The sequence below is a fragment of the Pelecanus crispus genome, chromosome 5 (assembly GCF_030463565.1).
Source record: "Pelecanus crispus isolate bPelCri1 chromosome 5, bPelCri1.pri, whole genome shotgun sequence".
NCBI classification, from domain to species: Eukaryota; Metazoa; Chordata; class Aves; order Pelecaniformes; family Pelecanidae; genus Pelecanus; species Pelecanus crispus.
In genome coordinates this window covers 74,480,487-74,497,532 of record NC_134647.1, presented here as the reverse complement: position 1 = coordinate 74,497,532, position 17,046 = coordinate 74,480,487, and the positions used below count along the sequence as shown (strand labels likewise).

The 17,046-nt window shown below is 38.7% G+C and overlaps 1 protein-coding gene across 1 annotated transcript in view; it reads left to right on the top strand.

The window, feature by feature from the left end:
• Positions 1-17,046, top strand: part of LOC104037286 (vitellogenin-1-like) — a 45,332-nt gene that overhangs the window by 11,391 nt on the left and 16,895 nt on the right. The window contains exons 11-21 of the mRNA XM_075711394.1: positions 1,402-1,620; positions 3,672-3,889; positions 3,975-4,072; positions 8,291-8,415; positions 8,502-8,603; positions 8,690-8,809; positions 9,068-9,257; positions 9,350-9,443; positions 9,556-9,741; positions 14,809-14,953; positions 16,530-16,749. Coding sequence (XP_075567509.1) covers positions 1,402-1,620; positions 3,672-3,889; positions 3,975-4,072; positions 8,291-8,415; positions 8,502-8,603; positions 8,690-8,809; positions 9,068-9,257; positions 9,350-9,443; positions 9,556-9,741; positions 14,809-14,953; positions 16,530-16,749 — 1,717 coding nt within the window. The remainder of the gene's footprint in view (positions 1-1,401; positions 1,621-3,671; positions 3,890-3,974; positions 4,073-8,290; positions 8,416-8,501; positions 8,604-8,689; positions 8,810-9,067; positions 9,258-9,349; positions 9,444-9,555; positions 9,742-14,808; positions 14,954-16,529; positions 16,750-17,046) is intronic.

Genomic DNA, 17,046 nt, shown 5'->3' with positions numbered 1-17,046 from the left:
GAAAGAGAGTGAGAGGAAGAAGCATATAATTCATAGCACTTTCTATCCGAGTATCTCTGAGTGCTTTATTGCCAATTATTAATGAAGTCCCATGGCACTGCTCTGAAACACTTTAAATATAGGTACTTATATATACTTGTAAATAAACTAAGTGACACAAAAGCCCAGGTTTTTGCCTAAAGTCATGTAGCCCTGCCATTTCTCAGCCAGAAGCAGAGCCCAGTCATCCACATAGACTATAAGCTTTTAGTAATAGTAATACCCTCCCTGTCCTGCACTGCTTTTTATCAGCAGGCCTGAAAACAACTTAAAAAGTCAGTAAATAACATTTTCCTGTCCTAGAGATGCATGTCATGGTTTACAGAGGCCAGCCACCCAGCCAATGATGGAAAGAGAAATAGGTGTTTTCAGTCTTCGACACTGGTCAGTCCACCATCCCCAGTAAGAGCTGGGTGTTCCCAATACATTGTGTGCCTGCCATGATTTTTTTCTTGTAGTACACAGGCGTGGCTGACATTCCTACGTGCATCTCCTGTGTTACGACTGCCACCAATGCTCTTGGGCTAATTAAATCTAAGCCCAGTGCCAAGGAATGGAAATTCTTTCCCAAAGCAAATGACTGTACAGGCTTATTCAATGCATTTCAAATGTCCATTCATTCGATTAGTAATATCAAACGGACTGTTTCTGCACCATCAATGGATCTCAGATGTGATATTTTAAAACATGGGAACTGTATTGAAATTACTCTGTAACATCTCAGGGTTTCTTTTTTAGAGCCATTTCTTAGCACTGAAAACAGTTTTCTATTAGGATTTAGTTCTTTTCTCATATTCAGCCTTCAGACAACTATTTCTAATCTTGCCACATAAATGTGTGATCCAGTTGCTTACGACAAAGGCTGTAAAATGACCTGATGATCACATTGCCGGCTATTAATCCACAATAAAACATGGCTGTCAGCTAAAGTTAAGGGCACTACCACTAGCCATATCTTCAAGAATCTTATTTAAGGGTCTGAAGAATTTAACTGTATCTGCATTTTTGCACCTGTCTTCAACCATTAGTCAGAGATACTCAAACAGCATTATTGCAGGGTTCCCAGCTCATGCTGAAAGGCAGTGGGAACTAGCTCCTAGGCATTACTTTTTGCTTTAAAAATCTTACTTGATAACTTTAAGGCATAGTGATGAAGAAGCTGTTCATTGCAGCTTTCTTGGCTATGCTTGTTCTATGAATAAAATGTCCTATTCATGAGGACGAAAAGAATTTGAAAATATTTAAAATAAGTGAATTGAACAAACTGAAATTATCAAAGTCAAACCTCAGAATAGGCTGGGGGATGGGATATAGATAAAAGCTGGAATTGAACTCAGCATAAGATTTGTTTTCTTTTTTCAGCTACTTCATGGCTTTGCAGGAGAGGTATTGAGCAAATCTAACACAGAAGAAATTTCCCTGGCTTTGAAAGCCCTTGGGAATGTAGGACATCCAGCCAGCATCAAGCATATCAAGAAATTTTTGCCAGGATATGCAGCCAGCGCCTCAGATCTGCCCCTCAAGGTCCATGCAACTGCTGTGATGGCCCTGAAAAACATAGGAATGAAAGACCCCAAAATGGTAAGGAAACAAAGCTGCCCTCCTTTGCACTTATGGTAACCCAGCACAAGGCTGCTAATCGATGATGGGTGATTTTTTTCAAATATAGCTGTAATATGGGGAGGGGGGTTAATACTTAACCATTCCTTAGTTGGCATGTCTTATTCCTTTTGACATTAACCTCTAGTGTTTCAGACTGCAACAAAAATCCCATTGAAAGGATACATTCATTACCCTGTTGTTGAAGACAAATCAGTGTTTCCATTGCAAACATTTGTTTTCCAAGGACATTAGATAGAAAGCTAAATTATTGACCAAAATGTGTTTAGTGCTACTTCAACTTTGGTATGTGAGAGAGCCACAAAACAAGGTTTTCCGAGAATTGACATTTAATACTGAGTGTCACATCTAATCGTTATTCAAGACCAGATCTTATTGTAAATAGATACTAGAGGTTTGCATCCTAATTACGAATTTACAGACATTGTGTGGGTTTAAGTCATAAACAGAACATTTAATAAATGTGACTTTTGTCCCTGAACAAGATGATTAGATGTCACATACAATGGTTACACAGGCATACTCTCGTCCACCACAGACATCACTTTACAATCATTTTCACCTTAAAGCAATCTGCTTCTAAAAGGGAACCTTGCATTTTCAAGATTTTTTTTCCTGATATTGAAATTTTTTTCTTTATATAAGACTATTCTTAACATAAAAAGTAAAATAAAAGCTTTCATTAACTATTCTCCTACTAATCTGTATCAGTTTTTCCATTATACTCATTTTTTTGCATATGACTCCCAGTTTGAGTGCACGTATTGATCCACAGACAATAGTGTGCTGAGGTATGCTTTTAAGCAAAAGAATAAAGAAACAATTTACTAGAGTGCAGGAGCTAGATGGGGAAAAGCAGAGGGGGAAGAGAGAATAGCAAGGGTAGGATTTAGAGAATTTGCTGGGGAAGAAAAAAGCCAGTTTGATGTTTGACAACAATGCTGTGTCACTGATGGCCCTTTGGCCCGGCTTTCCACATGTGACCTGGACCACCCATTTTCTATGCGTTTTCTTTGGAGAAAATTGATCTGGAGCAAATTAATGACTGTGGCCAGATTTTTCATTGTTCAAAAACCAGTTTAATGCCTGGTTTGCAGCTAGCTGCACACCCATATTTGCATTAAACAGACTTAGTACATGGTTTGTCTTTTTTATTGTTCAATTTGAAAAGGTATTTTCATTTAGAAAGAGGCTACTGCATCCTTGTCACCACTTTTACGTTGGTATTTGGTAATCAACATATCAAATTAATAAAACCAATCAGAGTATTTCCAAAGTTTGTTGAAATTTTCTGGATCAGACTTTTCATTAGAGAGTGTGGATGTGCACTGTCCCAGGCAGGACAGAACTGTGCAGAGGGGCTGCCAGAACAGTGTTGTGCCATCAACATCCATTTTGAAGTTGGGCTCAAAGGCTTCAGTGCAGCTCATGGAAACTGGAAAGGTTCCAGTACAAAATTAGTCTTGATACTGAATATGGCCGGGGTCAAACACATTGGTCACAAGCAGTACTGTAGAAATTACATTTGTTGCATAAACTTTCAGTTTTAAACTGCCTACATGACATAGAGATTTCTGGCAGTAAACCTGTTTTTATTCTAGCAGAAAGGGCTCCAGGACATCGAATAATTAGAAATAAGGCATACCTTTATGGGTAGAGATGAGTGATCACTGAAACCACTTCTCAGGTGTGTGATGGATCCATGAAATCTCTTCTACCTAGAGTGGTTATGCTACAGATATATTTTGCTACAGCTAAAAAAGGGATAATATATTCGATGTAGAAGTTATCCAGCAAAGTTCCTGGGCTTTGATTGTGTAAGAAGTCAGACTACATTTCCATAATGCCCCTTCCAGCCCTCAGACTATGAAACCAGAAACACTATTGCCATAATAATTAAATAATACAAATTTTTACTGCACTAGTGGTGAAGAGATCATCCACTGGTGATGAACCATTATTAGAAAAATGTTCAAACATACTGTAAATTTGAATGTATCTATTATTTTCAGGTCCAGGCTATTACCACTGAGATTTTCCTGAATCACAAAATTCATCCTCGGGTCCGAATGCTAGCTGCAGTGGTTTTGCTTGAAACCAAGCCAGGTCTTCCAATACTGATGACATTAGCTGATGCTGTGCTGAAGGAACCTAGCATGCAAGTGGCAAGTTTCATCTACTCTCACCTGAGGGCCCTGGGTAGAAGCACAGCTCCAGATCTTCAAGTGATGTAAGGAAAATCTGGATCCCTTCCCTAGACGAAAAACTTGTTGCAAACTAGTTGATGTGTTAATGTGCTCACTGAATTTTTTCAGGGCTTCTGCCTGCAGAATGGCTATCAGAGTATTAAGTCCCAAATTCGACAGATCTGGATATCAATTCAGCAAGGTTTTCCGCTTCAGTATGTTTAAAGGTAAGATTCAGAAGATTTTGTAGAGAAATATGTACAGGTCAATGTGTGAAAAAAATCGTACAGTATGAGAACCCAATTCTCCTAGCCAGCTGGTTCACTGTGTGTTGTTGGTCCATATTCTCCTATGTTCCATGAAAAAAAAAAAAAAAAACCAACCCAAAAAAACCTCAGGCTCTCTGTTTGGAGAGTGTTTAGGTCCCTGTGTGGTTTGCATTGTACACTGCCAGCATGAAATTACCAGAGGGCTTGTGGGGTTCTAACCCTTCATTTTCATTAGCCAGTGAGGCACATGCTCCTGTATCAAATGCTATAGTCTCAGTGGTGCTTAACAATTTCATACCATTGTTCAGCACCAAACAAACAGAAGGGACCTAAATTACTGCTGAAGTGGATTAATTTCTGATGGTGCTGAACACCTACAACTCTTGCTGAATTCAAATGTGATGCTAAATACTCTTCACCCCAGCAAGTAGTGCCCAGTGAAACAGCAAACTCAAAACACTCAGATGTGACAATTCATTGCACCCATGAGCAGCTAACTCAGGCTTATTGTCTAAAGATTTTTTTTTTTTTTTTTGCACCTTCCTACCAGGATTCTTTACTGAAATGAGCAGATCCACACATGGGATCTGCAGGGTGACCAGTTACATCAGTGGGAGTTGCACATAAAAATGTAGTTGGAGTGGGGAGGACCAGATTAGCTCTTGCTGAGCCAAATTGTAGCTATCTCTATTTTCCATGTATGTTATTTTTCTCAGTAGAGGTTTTTTTAAGCAACTCCCCTATGTAAATGAGCATGACAGCCTCAGTGATTTGGCATATGTAGCTGGCAGACTAGGGAGATTATATCTACAAACACAGTGTCCTTACACATGCTGTTTATCTAGGAGGACTTGGATGGTTTTAACACTTTTGTTATTCACTGGTACATGTAAAGATTCTTTTCAAAGTAATCAATAGAAAAAGAGACTCTGAAACATCTGAAATATACAGTGCTAAGCGTACAAGTACTTTTGCTTTCTTTTTGGAGGGGGGAGTGGTTTGAAAGACTTGTGTAGATCTTATTGTTGCCCTGCCCCTGTTTCATGGTTTTTACATAACCATTTAATCTGCTCTGTAATAAAAATAAATACAATACATACCACAACAACCACATTAATATACGATACACTTGCTTGCTGCCTCAGAGATGGAGACAGAGAGTGCCCAAAGAAATGCAGTCACTAATGTGCACTGTGTCAACTTTTGTACCATTTAAAATGCATTCAGGGAGAGATAAATTTTCCAGTAATAAGCAGATAGGTGTTTCTAGTTTTAGGTACTCATTTTCTCCTCTTATTTTTGCATTTAAAGTGAAGCTACCTGAATTTTCATACAGTGAGAAAGAAGGGTGAAGTACACATGAAGGTAGATGGCAGAGAGCTATATGAAATGGATTACTTTGTTCTGGCTGTAACCTGGAAATGCAGCACATCAGTGAATTGCTGTTACTTTTTGGTGAAGACCAGTGTCAGAAATTTGGTTACCATGCATATGTAATATTTAAACCTCTCATCCTGAAGAATAAGGAACAAGATCCTTTTCTCACACATGCTAATCTTAGACTTGGATACTCAGTTAGCTAAATGAAGTCAATCCTCTATTACACTGGTGTGGGAGGAGGATCCATCCTCCAGCTTTCTGATTTGATTTGTCACCACTAGCCACAGGTGAAATGTGTTTCAGTGAGTCCATTCTGGAGGAGTTACCATAGTGACGGCTGTAATGCAGTACTTATTTCCTTGCTAAAAACAAAAATGTGCCCTCAGCATCACAGATCATTGTGGTGCTAGATGCTGAATTTTTAATGACAGGCAATAATGTCAGCTGAATCTATCTCTAATGTAGAATCTGTCACACATGGCCACCACAAATATTGCTTCATGCTCTACACACTGCTACTGAAATCAAAGGGATGACCCAGGTTCTGCTCAGTGTGAGGACTGACAGAATCTGACTCTCAGTATGCACAGATTCATATAATTAAATAAGTGTACTAATATTCATAGGTACCAAAGACTGCTTTCTTTGATCACCTATTTTTCTTTCCCTCTTCCTTGGGGCAAGACATTTAGTCAGATATATGTAGGTGCCATCACACTCTCACAGTGAAGTGGCTACAGTGTATCATCTGACTGTGTCAGGAGGATTTTTCATTGGTAAATATTTTCTTAGAGAATTAGTGCTATGTAATGCCTGAAGTATAGAAAATATCCCTGCTCTCTTCAAATCAATGAATTCTGTATAATCATTTAGTCATTTATGAGCAACACTTCTTAAGTATCACTAAGTACCATGAGTTTTTTTCAACTAACAGTTTTCATGGGTTAGAACACAAAAAAAGAGCCTTAACACATTCACTAAAAGTACCACACCTCATTCTAGTGTCCAGTCCACATAACAGCTAGGAGTGTTCTGGCTAAGCTAATTCAGAGAAAAACTAGTCTTCACATTTCAAGTCTCAAGTCAGCTTATTAGTAATGTCCCAGTGTGGCATCACTTTGCTTTTTATTTTCTACAAGATCAGCATTAAAAAGTGAGCTTTTGTCATCTCTCCTTGCTGTCTGCCAATGGTTCTCCACTGATTCCTCTGCCATCAATGGGGTGGCATACATACCTGTATTTTGATTGTAGGAGCTGTTACTGGACCACGTATGTTGTATGTAGATAGTGCCTAGCACTTTGGGTAGCACAAGAACTTCATACAGCAAAACAGTGAAGGTGATGTAGTGAAATGCCAGTTCATACAGATTTAGTAGACTAAGTGGATTTGTTTTCCAACAGACTGTTTCTCAAATACATGAAAAGTTGGAATCTGTCCTGAGAAATTAGAAACCAAAATTAGTTCCAGCAATCTGATAGGAAACAATTTAGTGTGAGGAGTAAATGAGGGTACAGGACCATCTAGACCCCTGTCTGCATGCATGGGTTCAGAAGAGAATGGGAAAGTGTTGACTCACAAGTGACATGTTATCTGAAAGACAGAGGGTAGCTCTAGAGAAGTAGTATGGACATGAGTATTCGTAAAGCCCCACATTTGTGAACCAAGCAATAATCTTTTCTTTAACTTTTGGCTAAATAATTTATGAGAATTTAGGCACTCTTCTTCTGGAAAGAGGTCAAAGACTCACTCCCTCTCGTAATGTTTGAAAATATATTTCCTACAATTCATCAATAATTTCTGTACAGCTACTGAAATTATTGGTCTGGATCTTCAAGGGCTCTGCAATTATCCTGGCTGTACTGGATTTCCAAAGCTGATTTCTGGTAGTGCTGGGATTTAATCAGTGTATGGTGCCTATGTCTAACATGAGGATAGCAGAAATTTAACATAGGGACTCCTGAAATACTTCCCTGTCTTCCAACTAGTGTAGGAAGAGAAGAGAGAGGAGTGCTGGAGGAAAGGAAGCACAACAGGGATGCCTACATACCATGTCAGACTTCTTCCTCTTGAAAGCTAAGGAAACTTAGAAAAGCCTTGGGATTACTTTAACTCAGAAAACAGGACTATACAGACCTGTGCCAAGATCAGGAAGAATACATGACTGTGCTCTGTGCTGATTATCTGTATCTAAGAACATTATAGGTGATAAATTTAAAGTAGAGAAAATAAATAGACACAAATTATGTTTGCTCAAAGTTCACTCAATAGTTAACAATTACTTAGCAATTAGTGCATTTCATGTCAGGAGTTAAAGCATTTGGAACTAGATGTATTAAATTGCCTCTGAGTCATTTGAGAGACAAATCTACACCTCACCATCTGTCCTTGCAGGACATCTCTATTACTTTCTGTACACGATTAGCAAAGGATGGCAAATCTGGTTTCATTTCTGATTCCCTTTGTTAAGTTGCCCTAAATGATGTCTCTTAAAAACATTTCATAAGCTGACGTTACAGAATCTGACCGGATGTAAATGATATAGCAGAAGCAATTGGAAAAATAGCATAACCACCATGTAATGAGCAGGGGGCTTGTAATTTTGCCCATTAATAGTTCAAAAATGCAGAATATTCTGTTTATGACTGGTTTATAACATCCGTTTTATAGCTGGGTTTTCTGGCCTTTCTCATATCATGCTGTATCAGTTGAATTATGCAATTAGTAAATTGATACAATCTGCACAATGTGGCTTTAAAAACTAACTGTGCTGTGTTTTACCAACTATTTCTCTTCAGAGGTCCTTATGAGTGGACTGGCAGCTAAATATTTGGTATTGAATAATGCAGGCAGCTTAATTCCAACGATGGCAATGTCCCAGCTGCGGACATATTTCCTTGGAAGAGTGGGTGATCCCTTGGAGGTAATTGGGTCTACCCACAGTTTGCCCTCTCATTGCATCTTACGACCATCATCCAACTAGCATTTACACTTTACTTCTTCCCACAGGTGGGAATAATGGTTGAAGGACTGCAGGAGATGTTTGCTAAACGTTACTCTCCTGACAGGAGCTGGGAGACTGACTATGACTTCAAGGAAATCCTGAAAACGGTAAATTCTCCAGGAAAAGAAAGTCTCTAAGGTATTGCTTCCCCAAATGTTATGAAGAATCAGATTTTCTTCCTCTTCTCATGCAGCTCTCTGACTGGAAGGCATTCTCCAGTGACAAACCTTTTGCATCCGGCTACTTGAAGATGTTTGGTCAAGAGTTGTTCTTTGGTGGACTTGATAAAAATGCCATTCAAAATGCATTGCAGGTATCATTTCAAAAACACCACCATCCAAGCATAAAAAGCTTTAAAACACTGTTTCTTTCACACATTCTCTCCCTTTTTTTAACTTTTTAATTCAAGAGGGTTTTTGTCTTTAGTATTAATCAAGGCAAATAAGGTCAAGCTTTGATCAGGCTTAGCTATAATCGTTGCTGGCAGACTTTCCCCTGAGGCACAGTTAATGGCATGGATCATGATATTCAAGTTCTGCTTATTTAGACAAGTTGAACTCTGTAATTGCAGGCATGGTATGGACCTGACGAAAAAATCCCTTCGATAAGGAGAATAATCAGTAGCCTTCAAAGTGGTGTAGGGAGGCAGTGGACAAAGGCTTTACTGTCCTCTGAGATCCGTCGTATTGTGCCCACCTGCACTGGGTTCCCAATGGAGACCAGCTTCTATTACTCTTCTGTCACAAAAGTGGCAGGAAATGGTAATGTATTTCAAAACTTGAGCAATACAAACATGCTTGTCAGGATTGTGGGGGGAGGATTTCAAATGCTTTTTTTGCTTTCTTTGTAATAGTTCAAGCACAGATTACACCTTCTCCAAAGTCTGATTTCAGATTGACTGAGTTACTAAATGCCAACATTAGGCTGCGATCCAAAACGAGTCTAAGGTAAATATTTAGTATAAAATAAAAGAATTATATCTCCAAGTGACAGAGGCCATAAAAATTCAACATCTGTTTGCTGTCTGAACATAATTTTACCCTCATTCTACCTTTTCAGCTTGGCTAAGGAGATGACCTTTGTAATGGGGATCAACACACACATGGTCCAGGCAGGGCTGGAAGCACACACCAAAATGAATGCTCATGTACCTGTGAATGTTGTTGCCACTGCCAATATGAAGGAAAAAAATATCAAAATTGAAATTCCACCATGTAAAGATGAGACTAACATAATTACTGTAAGGTAAGAAATAGCACTTATTATCTTCCTATGTAGCAATGCAAGTCTTTCCAAATAAAACAGAACTTTTGCTTAGGGATCTTCTCTTGACTGACAGCTTGGGTAACTGGCAATGATTGGTGTAGTTTATTTATTTTAAATGAAGTGACAGGTACCAAAGCTTTGCTTGAAAATATGTGTTATTTCCTGCGGTCTTCACCTGAAAATCCTCTTTAGGGCCATTTCTCAGTTGTTGAGACCCATAAGCTATTTGAAACACAAATGGCATAAAATTTCTATCCCAATACATATATTTGGACCAGAGACACTAGGTAAGATATAAGCCAGCTGAATCCTATCAGTTATAACAGATAACCCATATATATTTGCATTTGATGCCTTGAAGCATAGAGGATTTGGTGTTTCTTGTGTTTTTACCTTGTTTCCCTGTGGCTGCCATTTGGTTTTCTTGCCTGTTAGGTCTACTTGATTTATTATCAGTGCATGCAATTACAATACACTCTGGAAAACTGTTGTAGCCAGATGCCAAACAAATGAAAACAGATGGAAATACAAGCACAAAGAGAGGGAGGAAACAGAAAGAGTATGTCCAAGGAATCAAAGCAGTAGACCAAAGCTTAGAAAACCTTCACACACACACATGAAAAAATACTGAGAAAGACAAGCTGAAAATTCATCACAGAGGGAAAAGCATCACTGACAACAGAAATCAGCTATTATACAATCCACAGAAATGTTAACAAGTTTCTGCTCTAGGAATACAGCCGTAACAAAAGAGCTCAGTTGCTTGATCCAGCTGCAATTAGCATTCATGGCTGCTGGCCCAGAGAAGCTCTGCAGGTCTCCTCAGTTTAGCCACCAGTTAGGCTAATCATTATTCTCCCTTGCCCTTCAATGGTCACAGACCATCCTAGTAGGCATTTGAGATCATATCCTCCTCCCTAAGATGATTCCTCCACTCCATCAAATGTGATTGTAATCAGGTTCTCTGTGCAGGGGAGGGAGGGTTTCAGCAGTTCATAAAGCATCACTTAGCTGTGTGTAAGCTGCTGGGACATCACAGCCCAAAAGTTTTGTTCAGTTTCTTGTGAAGACCGGGACAGTCTGCTCCCCAGGTCATGAGGGACAGCAGGCAGGCACCTACTCTCACTAGCTCTCACAGTTGGAGAGGGTGAGGCAGATATTAATGAACTCAATGAGGATGCTGAACTGAAATGAGAATATTAGACATGATACGGACTTTAGATCCTCAAGCAGAGCTACAAACGTTAGCAGAAGGATCTGCCCTGCAAAGCAAAATAAAAAATATCTTCCTCTGACTGAAGGGGAAACCAAATCAGACACAAAAAAGGTTAAATGCATTGCCAGAAAGCATAAAGCAAGTCAGTATTAGAGGCAGGGGATTACAGTGGAGAGGTCCATGAGTTCCAGCCCAAGCCCTGCTCTAGACGCTGCAGCATTATCATTTATAAAGTGAAGTAGTCAGTTGGAAATAGCTCTATAATGCCAAGTATATGAGAAAGCTAATACTCACTAGCTAACTTTTAGCACCATCAATTTTTCTCCAAAAAGCATTCCCGTTCACAGTTACAAAACAAATGGTCAGTGGAAATCACACAGAGCAATGAAACAGCAATGAGTACAAGTGAAGGCAGAGCAATAACTAGAGAATGTAGCATAGAACCACACCACTGAGGAGGTCAAAGACCAAGCAAAGTAAAATCTTAAAGGAATGAAGAGAGCAGGCATGGTAGAGGGAGAAAGGATACATACATATTTTATAAAGAATGAGTCAAAAATTTTAGTTTAACATAGACTTTCTCTTCCTTTTGCATAGATCCACCAAAGAATAAAAAACCCTACTAAATTCAATATTTTAGAGATATTCTGACACCTTCCCTTGTTAGCTTTAAATTCCCCATTTAAAGAAATGATTCTAGAAAGCTGTCGCTTTTTCATTTGTTTGTGAGCTCTGTTCAAAATATTTTAGTATTGGGCACTTTGTCTTGATGGTCAGTGGGTTACTTTCTATAGTACCATGTTGTTAAAGGTAGTCAGTATGTGACATTGTTTTCCCCTTCATCTCTCACACCCAGGCGCAGGTAGCAAACAGTCTTCAATAGCATTAAGTTCTGTTATATCCTACACATCGTACAGGTTATAACCTGTCACAGCTGTGGGATTTATATAAATTTGCAGGAGCCAAAGAGAAACTCAGGTGAGCAATCGCAGAATCTAAAGAAAAAAACTAATGAAAACTTGGGTGATAGAGAGATTGCATTCCCAAGACAAATCAGCACATTACGGACTCAACTTTCTTTATAGCAAAAATCAGAGCAAAATAATTAATCATACCATGGCGAGAATATATAGCATGTGTTTCAATTCAGTCCTATCAAAGTTAAATTTAATTAAAAATAATAGTTATTTTTTAAGGCTCTTTTAACATAATTATTTGGTATACTACAGATGGCTACTTAAACATACGTTTAAACAAAATTTACAGGAAGAAGTAAAAATCAAATAAATTTCAGGGAAAAATTAGAGCTCTGTGATTAAAGTATAAATATGGAGAGTTGCCAGAGAATGTACTTTGCAAATATACCACATATTCATAATGACAGGCTACTGAAGTATATAAATAATCTTGAATAGAGCTTTTATCACAGGGCTTTTTGCTTGTTTTAACTGTAGGATAAGCAGAAATTGCTTCACATGGGCATGTTGTTTATAAGATGAATTATGAAATTACAACACTGTATACAACATGTATACAGCATGTGTAACAAAAAATGCAGAAGAGCCAGCATATGCTGTGAGCCCACAAGGCAGCATGGTGTGTTTGGGGGCAGAGAAGGGAAATGACTGGTGCTCCAAGTCTCTGTTTTGATAACATCTTTGCACCAAGGTCAGAAGGATGATGCGTAGGACAGGCAGAAATTTTTGTTTCACCACAATGGAAAGAGCTAAAGATCTGGTTGGAAGATTGTCTCTTGCTTCTCATTTATTTAGATATGGTGTCATGTTGTGCTTTAAAAGCTGGGAAAATAGTTTTTCGTTGATTTTCTTTGTTTTAAACAGACATTGAGCTCTTCTGTCCCCATGTTAGGGATGTATGTAAGGCCACACATCAGTGGGCCCAACACAGCTGAATTGCTTGTCCCCTTACCCCTGCAGTGAATTTGGCTTATACTATAGCACAGCTTCTTCTCTCATCCAGAAAATGCACTAATACATATTGGAAAATCTCCCTTTTATTTTTTCTCCCTTGTGTGGGATCAGAGAGAACAGATTCTTTCATACCATAGCTTTAGGCCTTCTTTGTGACTGTTTTTCTTGTTAAAGCACCAGAGCTGGCTCTTGTAGCCTATTTTTACTGTGCCGTGTGATTCTGCAGACATTGACATGTGTCACCTGTGATGCAGCTACATTTGTCGGCTCTCTGTGCTCAACAGGGAGGAATCGATCCTCCACTTTCATTAGGTGGCAGGAGTAGACTATTGGCATAAAAAATACTAAAAAAAATTGGAAAAGAAACCCCAGGACTTTCTGCTTGGAGACCCAGCCTGCAGTTCAGTGGTCATTTGAATTATTGAATGGGATTAAAATAAAAGCCATTTCCCTTTTTGTCCCTTTACCTAGATGAGCCATCTGAAATGCAAGTTGATTTGTATTTTCTTTTATCCCCTCAGCTTGTTAGGGAGAATATTTTATTTCAGATTCCATTCTTCAAGGTTCTCCTATCACCCAGCGTGGAGCGTTGCTGTCATATCCTTATCTAAAAAAAGAGAGATGGAAAAGAAAACAAAGCCCACAGGTGACACACATTTTATTAAGGTGTTCCACATGAAGTGCAATTGTGTGCTTTACAGTGCACACAGCACGGTAGGAGCCTTCAAGAGGAAGAGAGGGCTATCAAATGAATACAAATTCATCTTTCAAAAAGGTTAGATTGGAATTGCTCAGGCTAGTACAGTGTGGACCATATTAAAATAGAGACCATTTTGCAGACTATCTTTCCATTCACTGTCACAAAGGCCACCTCCATTGGCAGACCACAAAAGCCTCAGGGCATGCAGATCAACTTTATACTTGAGAAACAGCATGTGGGGAATTTTGAGCTGGATGTTAGTGCTGATAAACAGCTAATAAGGTAGAGTTAGCACAATGTTAATAGCTGAGTGAAATAGGTTTTCACCTCTCAAAAGTGTTCAGTATTCAAGATGTTTGACCCAAAACAAAACTCATAGTTATCACAGCACTGTAACAACTTCCATGAAGATCGTGGGGTATGGAGCCAGGGGGTCAGGATATTTAGCTGTGAGCATCTCAGGTCTCAAGCTGCACCTTATAACACATCCTGGATCCTGACTCCTAGAGTCCACAACACTGGAAACAATGTACTGAACACATTTACGTAAATAGGCTCTTAAACTTCTTACACATCTCTGTGATGTCTTGGCAAGCCATGGCCAAGCCATGAGTACCAGTGAATTTAGATCAAGCTGGAGACACTTACTTTGATGATTTCAGGCTCCTTTCTCTAATTCTGCTTTAACAAAATTTGCACAGGAAACAACATTCAGTAGCCATCAGTCCCCAGGTTGTTTTTTGAAGTTATGGCAGTGTTTTCCCAAATATAATGTCAAAGGAAAAGAGAACTAAGTTTAGCAGTGAACACACAGAAGATGAGTTTAAAAAAATTTAGAAGTCCAGAAGATCAAAATAGGAGACTCAAAAATTTAGTAATGTAATCCACAGCGAGGCTTCTGAGTGGGCTGTTCTTCAAAGTGTTAAGCATACGGAGATCCCATCAACTGCAATGCTTTTAACCTGTACACATGATTCTAAAAGCCTAACTGAGCTATCTGCCCCTGAGATTGGTCCATGTCTTTATTCACTTTTAGCAGTCCTTGAAAATACAACTAACAGGGACGATGCTGTAAATATCTATAAAGCAATTTGCAAGGTATGATACTTGTTGCTGAGTACGTGCTACAAGGCGTTATTCAGGTCTTTTCCTCAGCAGTACTTTATTGATACAGGTTTCCTCTAATGTTTATTCTGCAGGTCTAAGGCATTTGCTTTTACACGAAATATTGGGGATTTGGCTGCTAGTAAGATGACTCCAGTTCTTCTGCCTGAAACAGTGCCTGACATAATGAAGATGTCCTTCGATTCAGATTCTGCATCGGGCGAGACTGATAACATCAGGGTAAATGATGTAGTGTCCGACTATTCTTTCTGGGGTTTTTAATCAGTGGGAGACCATTTCTTTTATCCATAGGAAAATGTACAATTCATCTCTGACCAATGCTGCTTTGCTCAAAATAAGTCAGGTTCCATCTAATAACACAAATAGCCGTATAGTAACATTGTTTTAAAATTTGGAGTGTAATACATCAGACTTGCAACACTTTTTCAAAAGCAAAAGCATTTTCTTTGGTAATTAATTTTACACTGCCATCTACAGGATAGGCCCACAATCTTTAAAATACTTTGCAACCATTATGCAAGCATCACATTCCTGGGGCAGCCAGGAATGTTCCGCAAGACGCTCCATTGCTCAACTTGTAAAGCCAAATTTAATGCTTATGAACATCCTGATTCAAGGATGGATGGCAGTTTGTGTGTCAAGTCAAATGACTTCCTGAGCTACAGTTTTTTGTAAAAGCCAGTACAAGCTTTCTGTGATGGGCAGCGTCGTGAAGGGCATTACCGTGACAATTCATTCAGTGAAAGACTGACAGGTGACGAATACACTGTCCTGTTCTGGTTTAATTATTGTCCTGCAACTCTGAAGGGTTTTCAGATAAAATAAGAGATGAACAGACGATAAGTACAGCACTTTCATATGGAGAAGTCAATAGGCAAACATACTGTCAGTGAGAGCAGTTTCCAATATCCTGGAACAAGAAAGTTCTTCTGTTTTGTGCATCTGTGCTGCCCTTCCTGAAAACTCAGTTATTCTTAAATGAACAGCAACTGAAAATAGTACTAACTCAAGCATTTCCCAGTATAATTAGAATTTCCCTTGGAAAGAAATTACTAGCATTAAAATTCCAGTTTTTCAGTGGGCTTCATACAAGTTTGGGATCTTTTGAGACATGATAAAATGAGTAAAAAATTAATTGCAAACCTGTATTACATGTGAAATGAAAGCTTATGATTATGTGTCTTTAGCTATTTGCTTCGTTGCTCCAGGAAATCATAGTTTTCATTTCATGGATTTGATTCTAATTTTAATTAATTGTAATTTGTTCTTCTGCAAGCATTGCTTAGTACATGTAAAATACATAGTTTTGAATGGAAATTTCTAATGTCTGATGTGCTTTGACCATCTAGTTGATATAGTCTCACATTCATGTCAGACCTCAACTGAGACAGAATTTTCATGGACATAGATGAAGGTTCTGTTGTTTGACCCAATCATAAATGAAAGGCAAGAACTCTAGTCAGTCTAGAGCACACTTGGATTTATCAAGAACCTGTTAACACTGTCTAATACTCCAGGAAAACAAAATTAAATACTTAGAATTAATTTGTGATATAATTTTCCATTCTTACGGCCTGAAGCTCTTTTTACACTAGATAGTCTAATCAAGCCATTCAGTTGATAATTCTGTCCAATTGAAAACCAAGTTGTCCTATGTCACGTTCTTGCTACTTCAGATAAACTGGTTAATTCCTCCTACAGAATACATGTAACTGTTACTGAAACAGGACTCATAACATGCAAGTATTCCTCTTACTGTTGTCCATTTTATCTTGACATGTGTATTATCTAATAGGACAGACAGTCTGCAGAAGATGTTTCATTGGGAAATTCCTTTTCCTTTGGACACTCTTCTTCCCGAAAAGAGCCATTTGTTCAGTCCATATGTTCCAATGCAAGTACATTTGGGTTTCAAGTGTGCATTGAGAGGAAAAGCGTACATGCAGCATTTATCAAAAATGTGCCTCTTTATTACCTAGTTGGAGAGCACGCCCTTAGAATAAGCTTCAAGCCAGGTAAATACAACTATGTACAAAAGAAGAAAGTAACAGGTGGGTGGGTAGGGGTGCATGTATACACACATAAATATTTGTATGTACATATATCTCTTTTGTATCTTAAGTACTACTAAAACTACCATTAGACCTACTAGTCCTGCCAGTATTGGCAATGGACTACACTTGTAGCAGGAAGCCATTTCTCCCCCATTCGTCTGAGCAGCGATTTCCCAGCTCTCCCAGCAATGCCACTCAGCATGGCCAGCGTCAAACAGAGCTGATCTCTGCCTGCAGAGCGTGTCTGATGCATCCTGA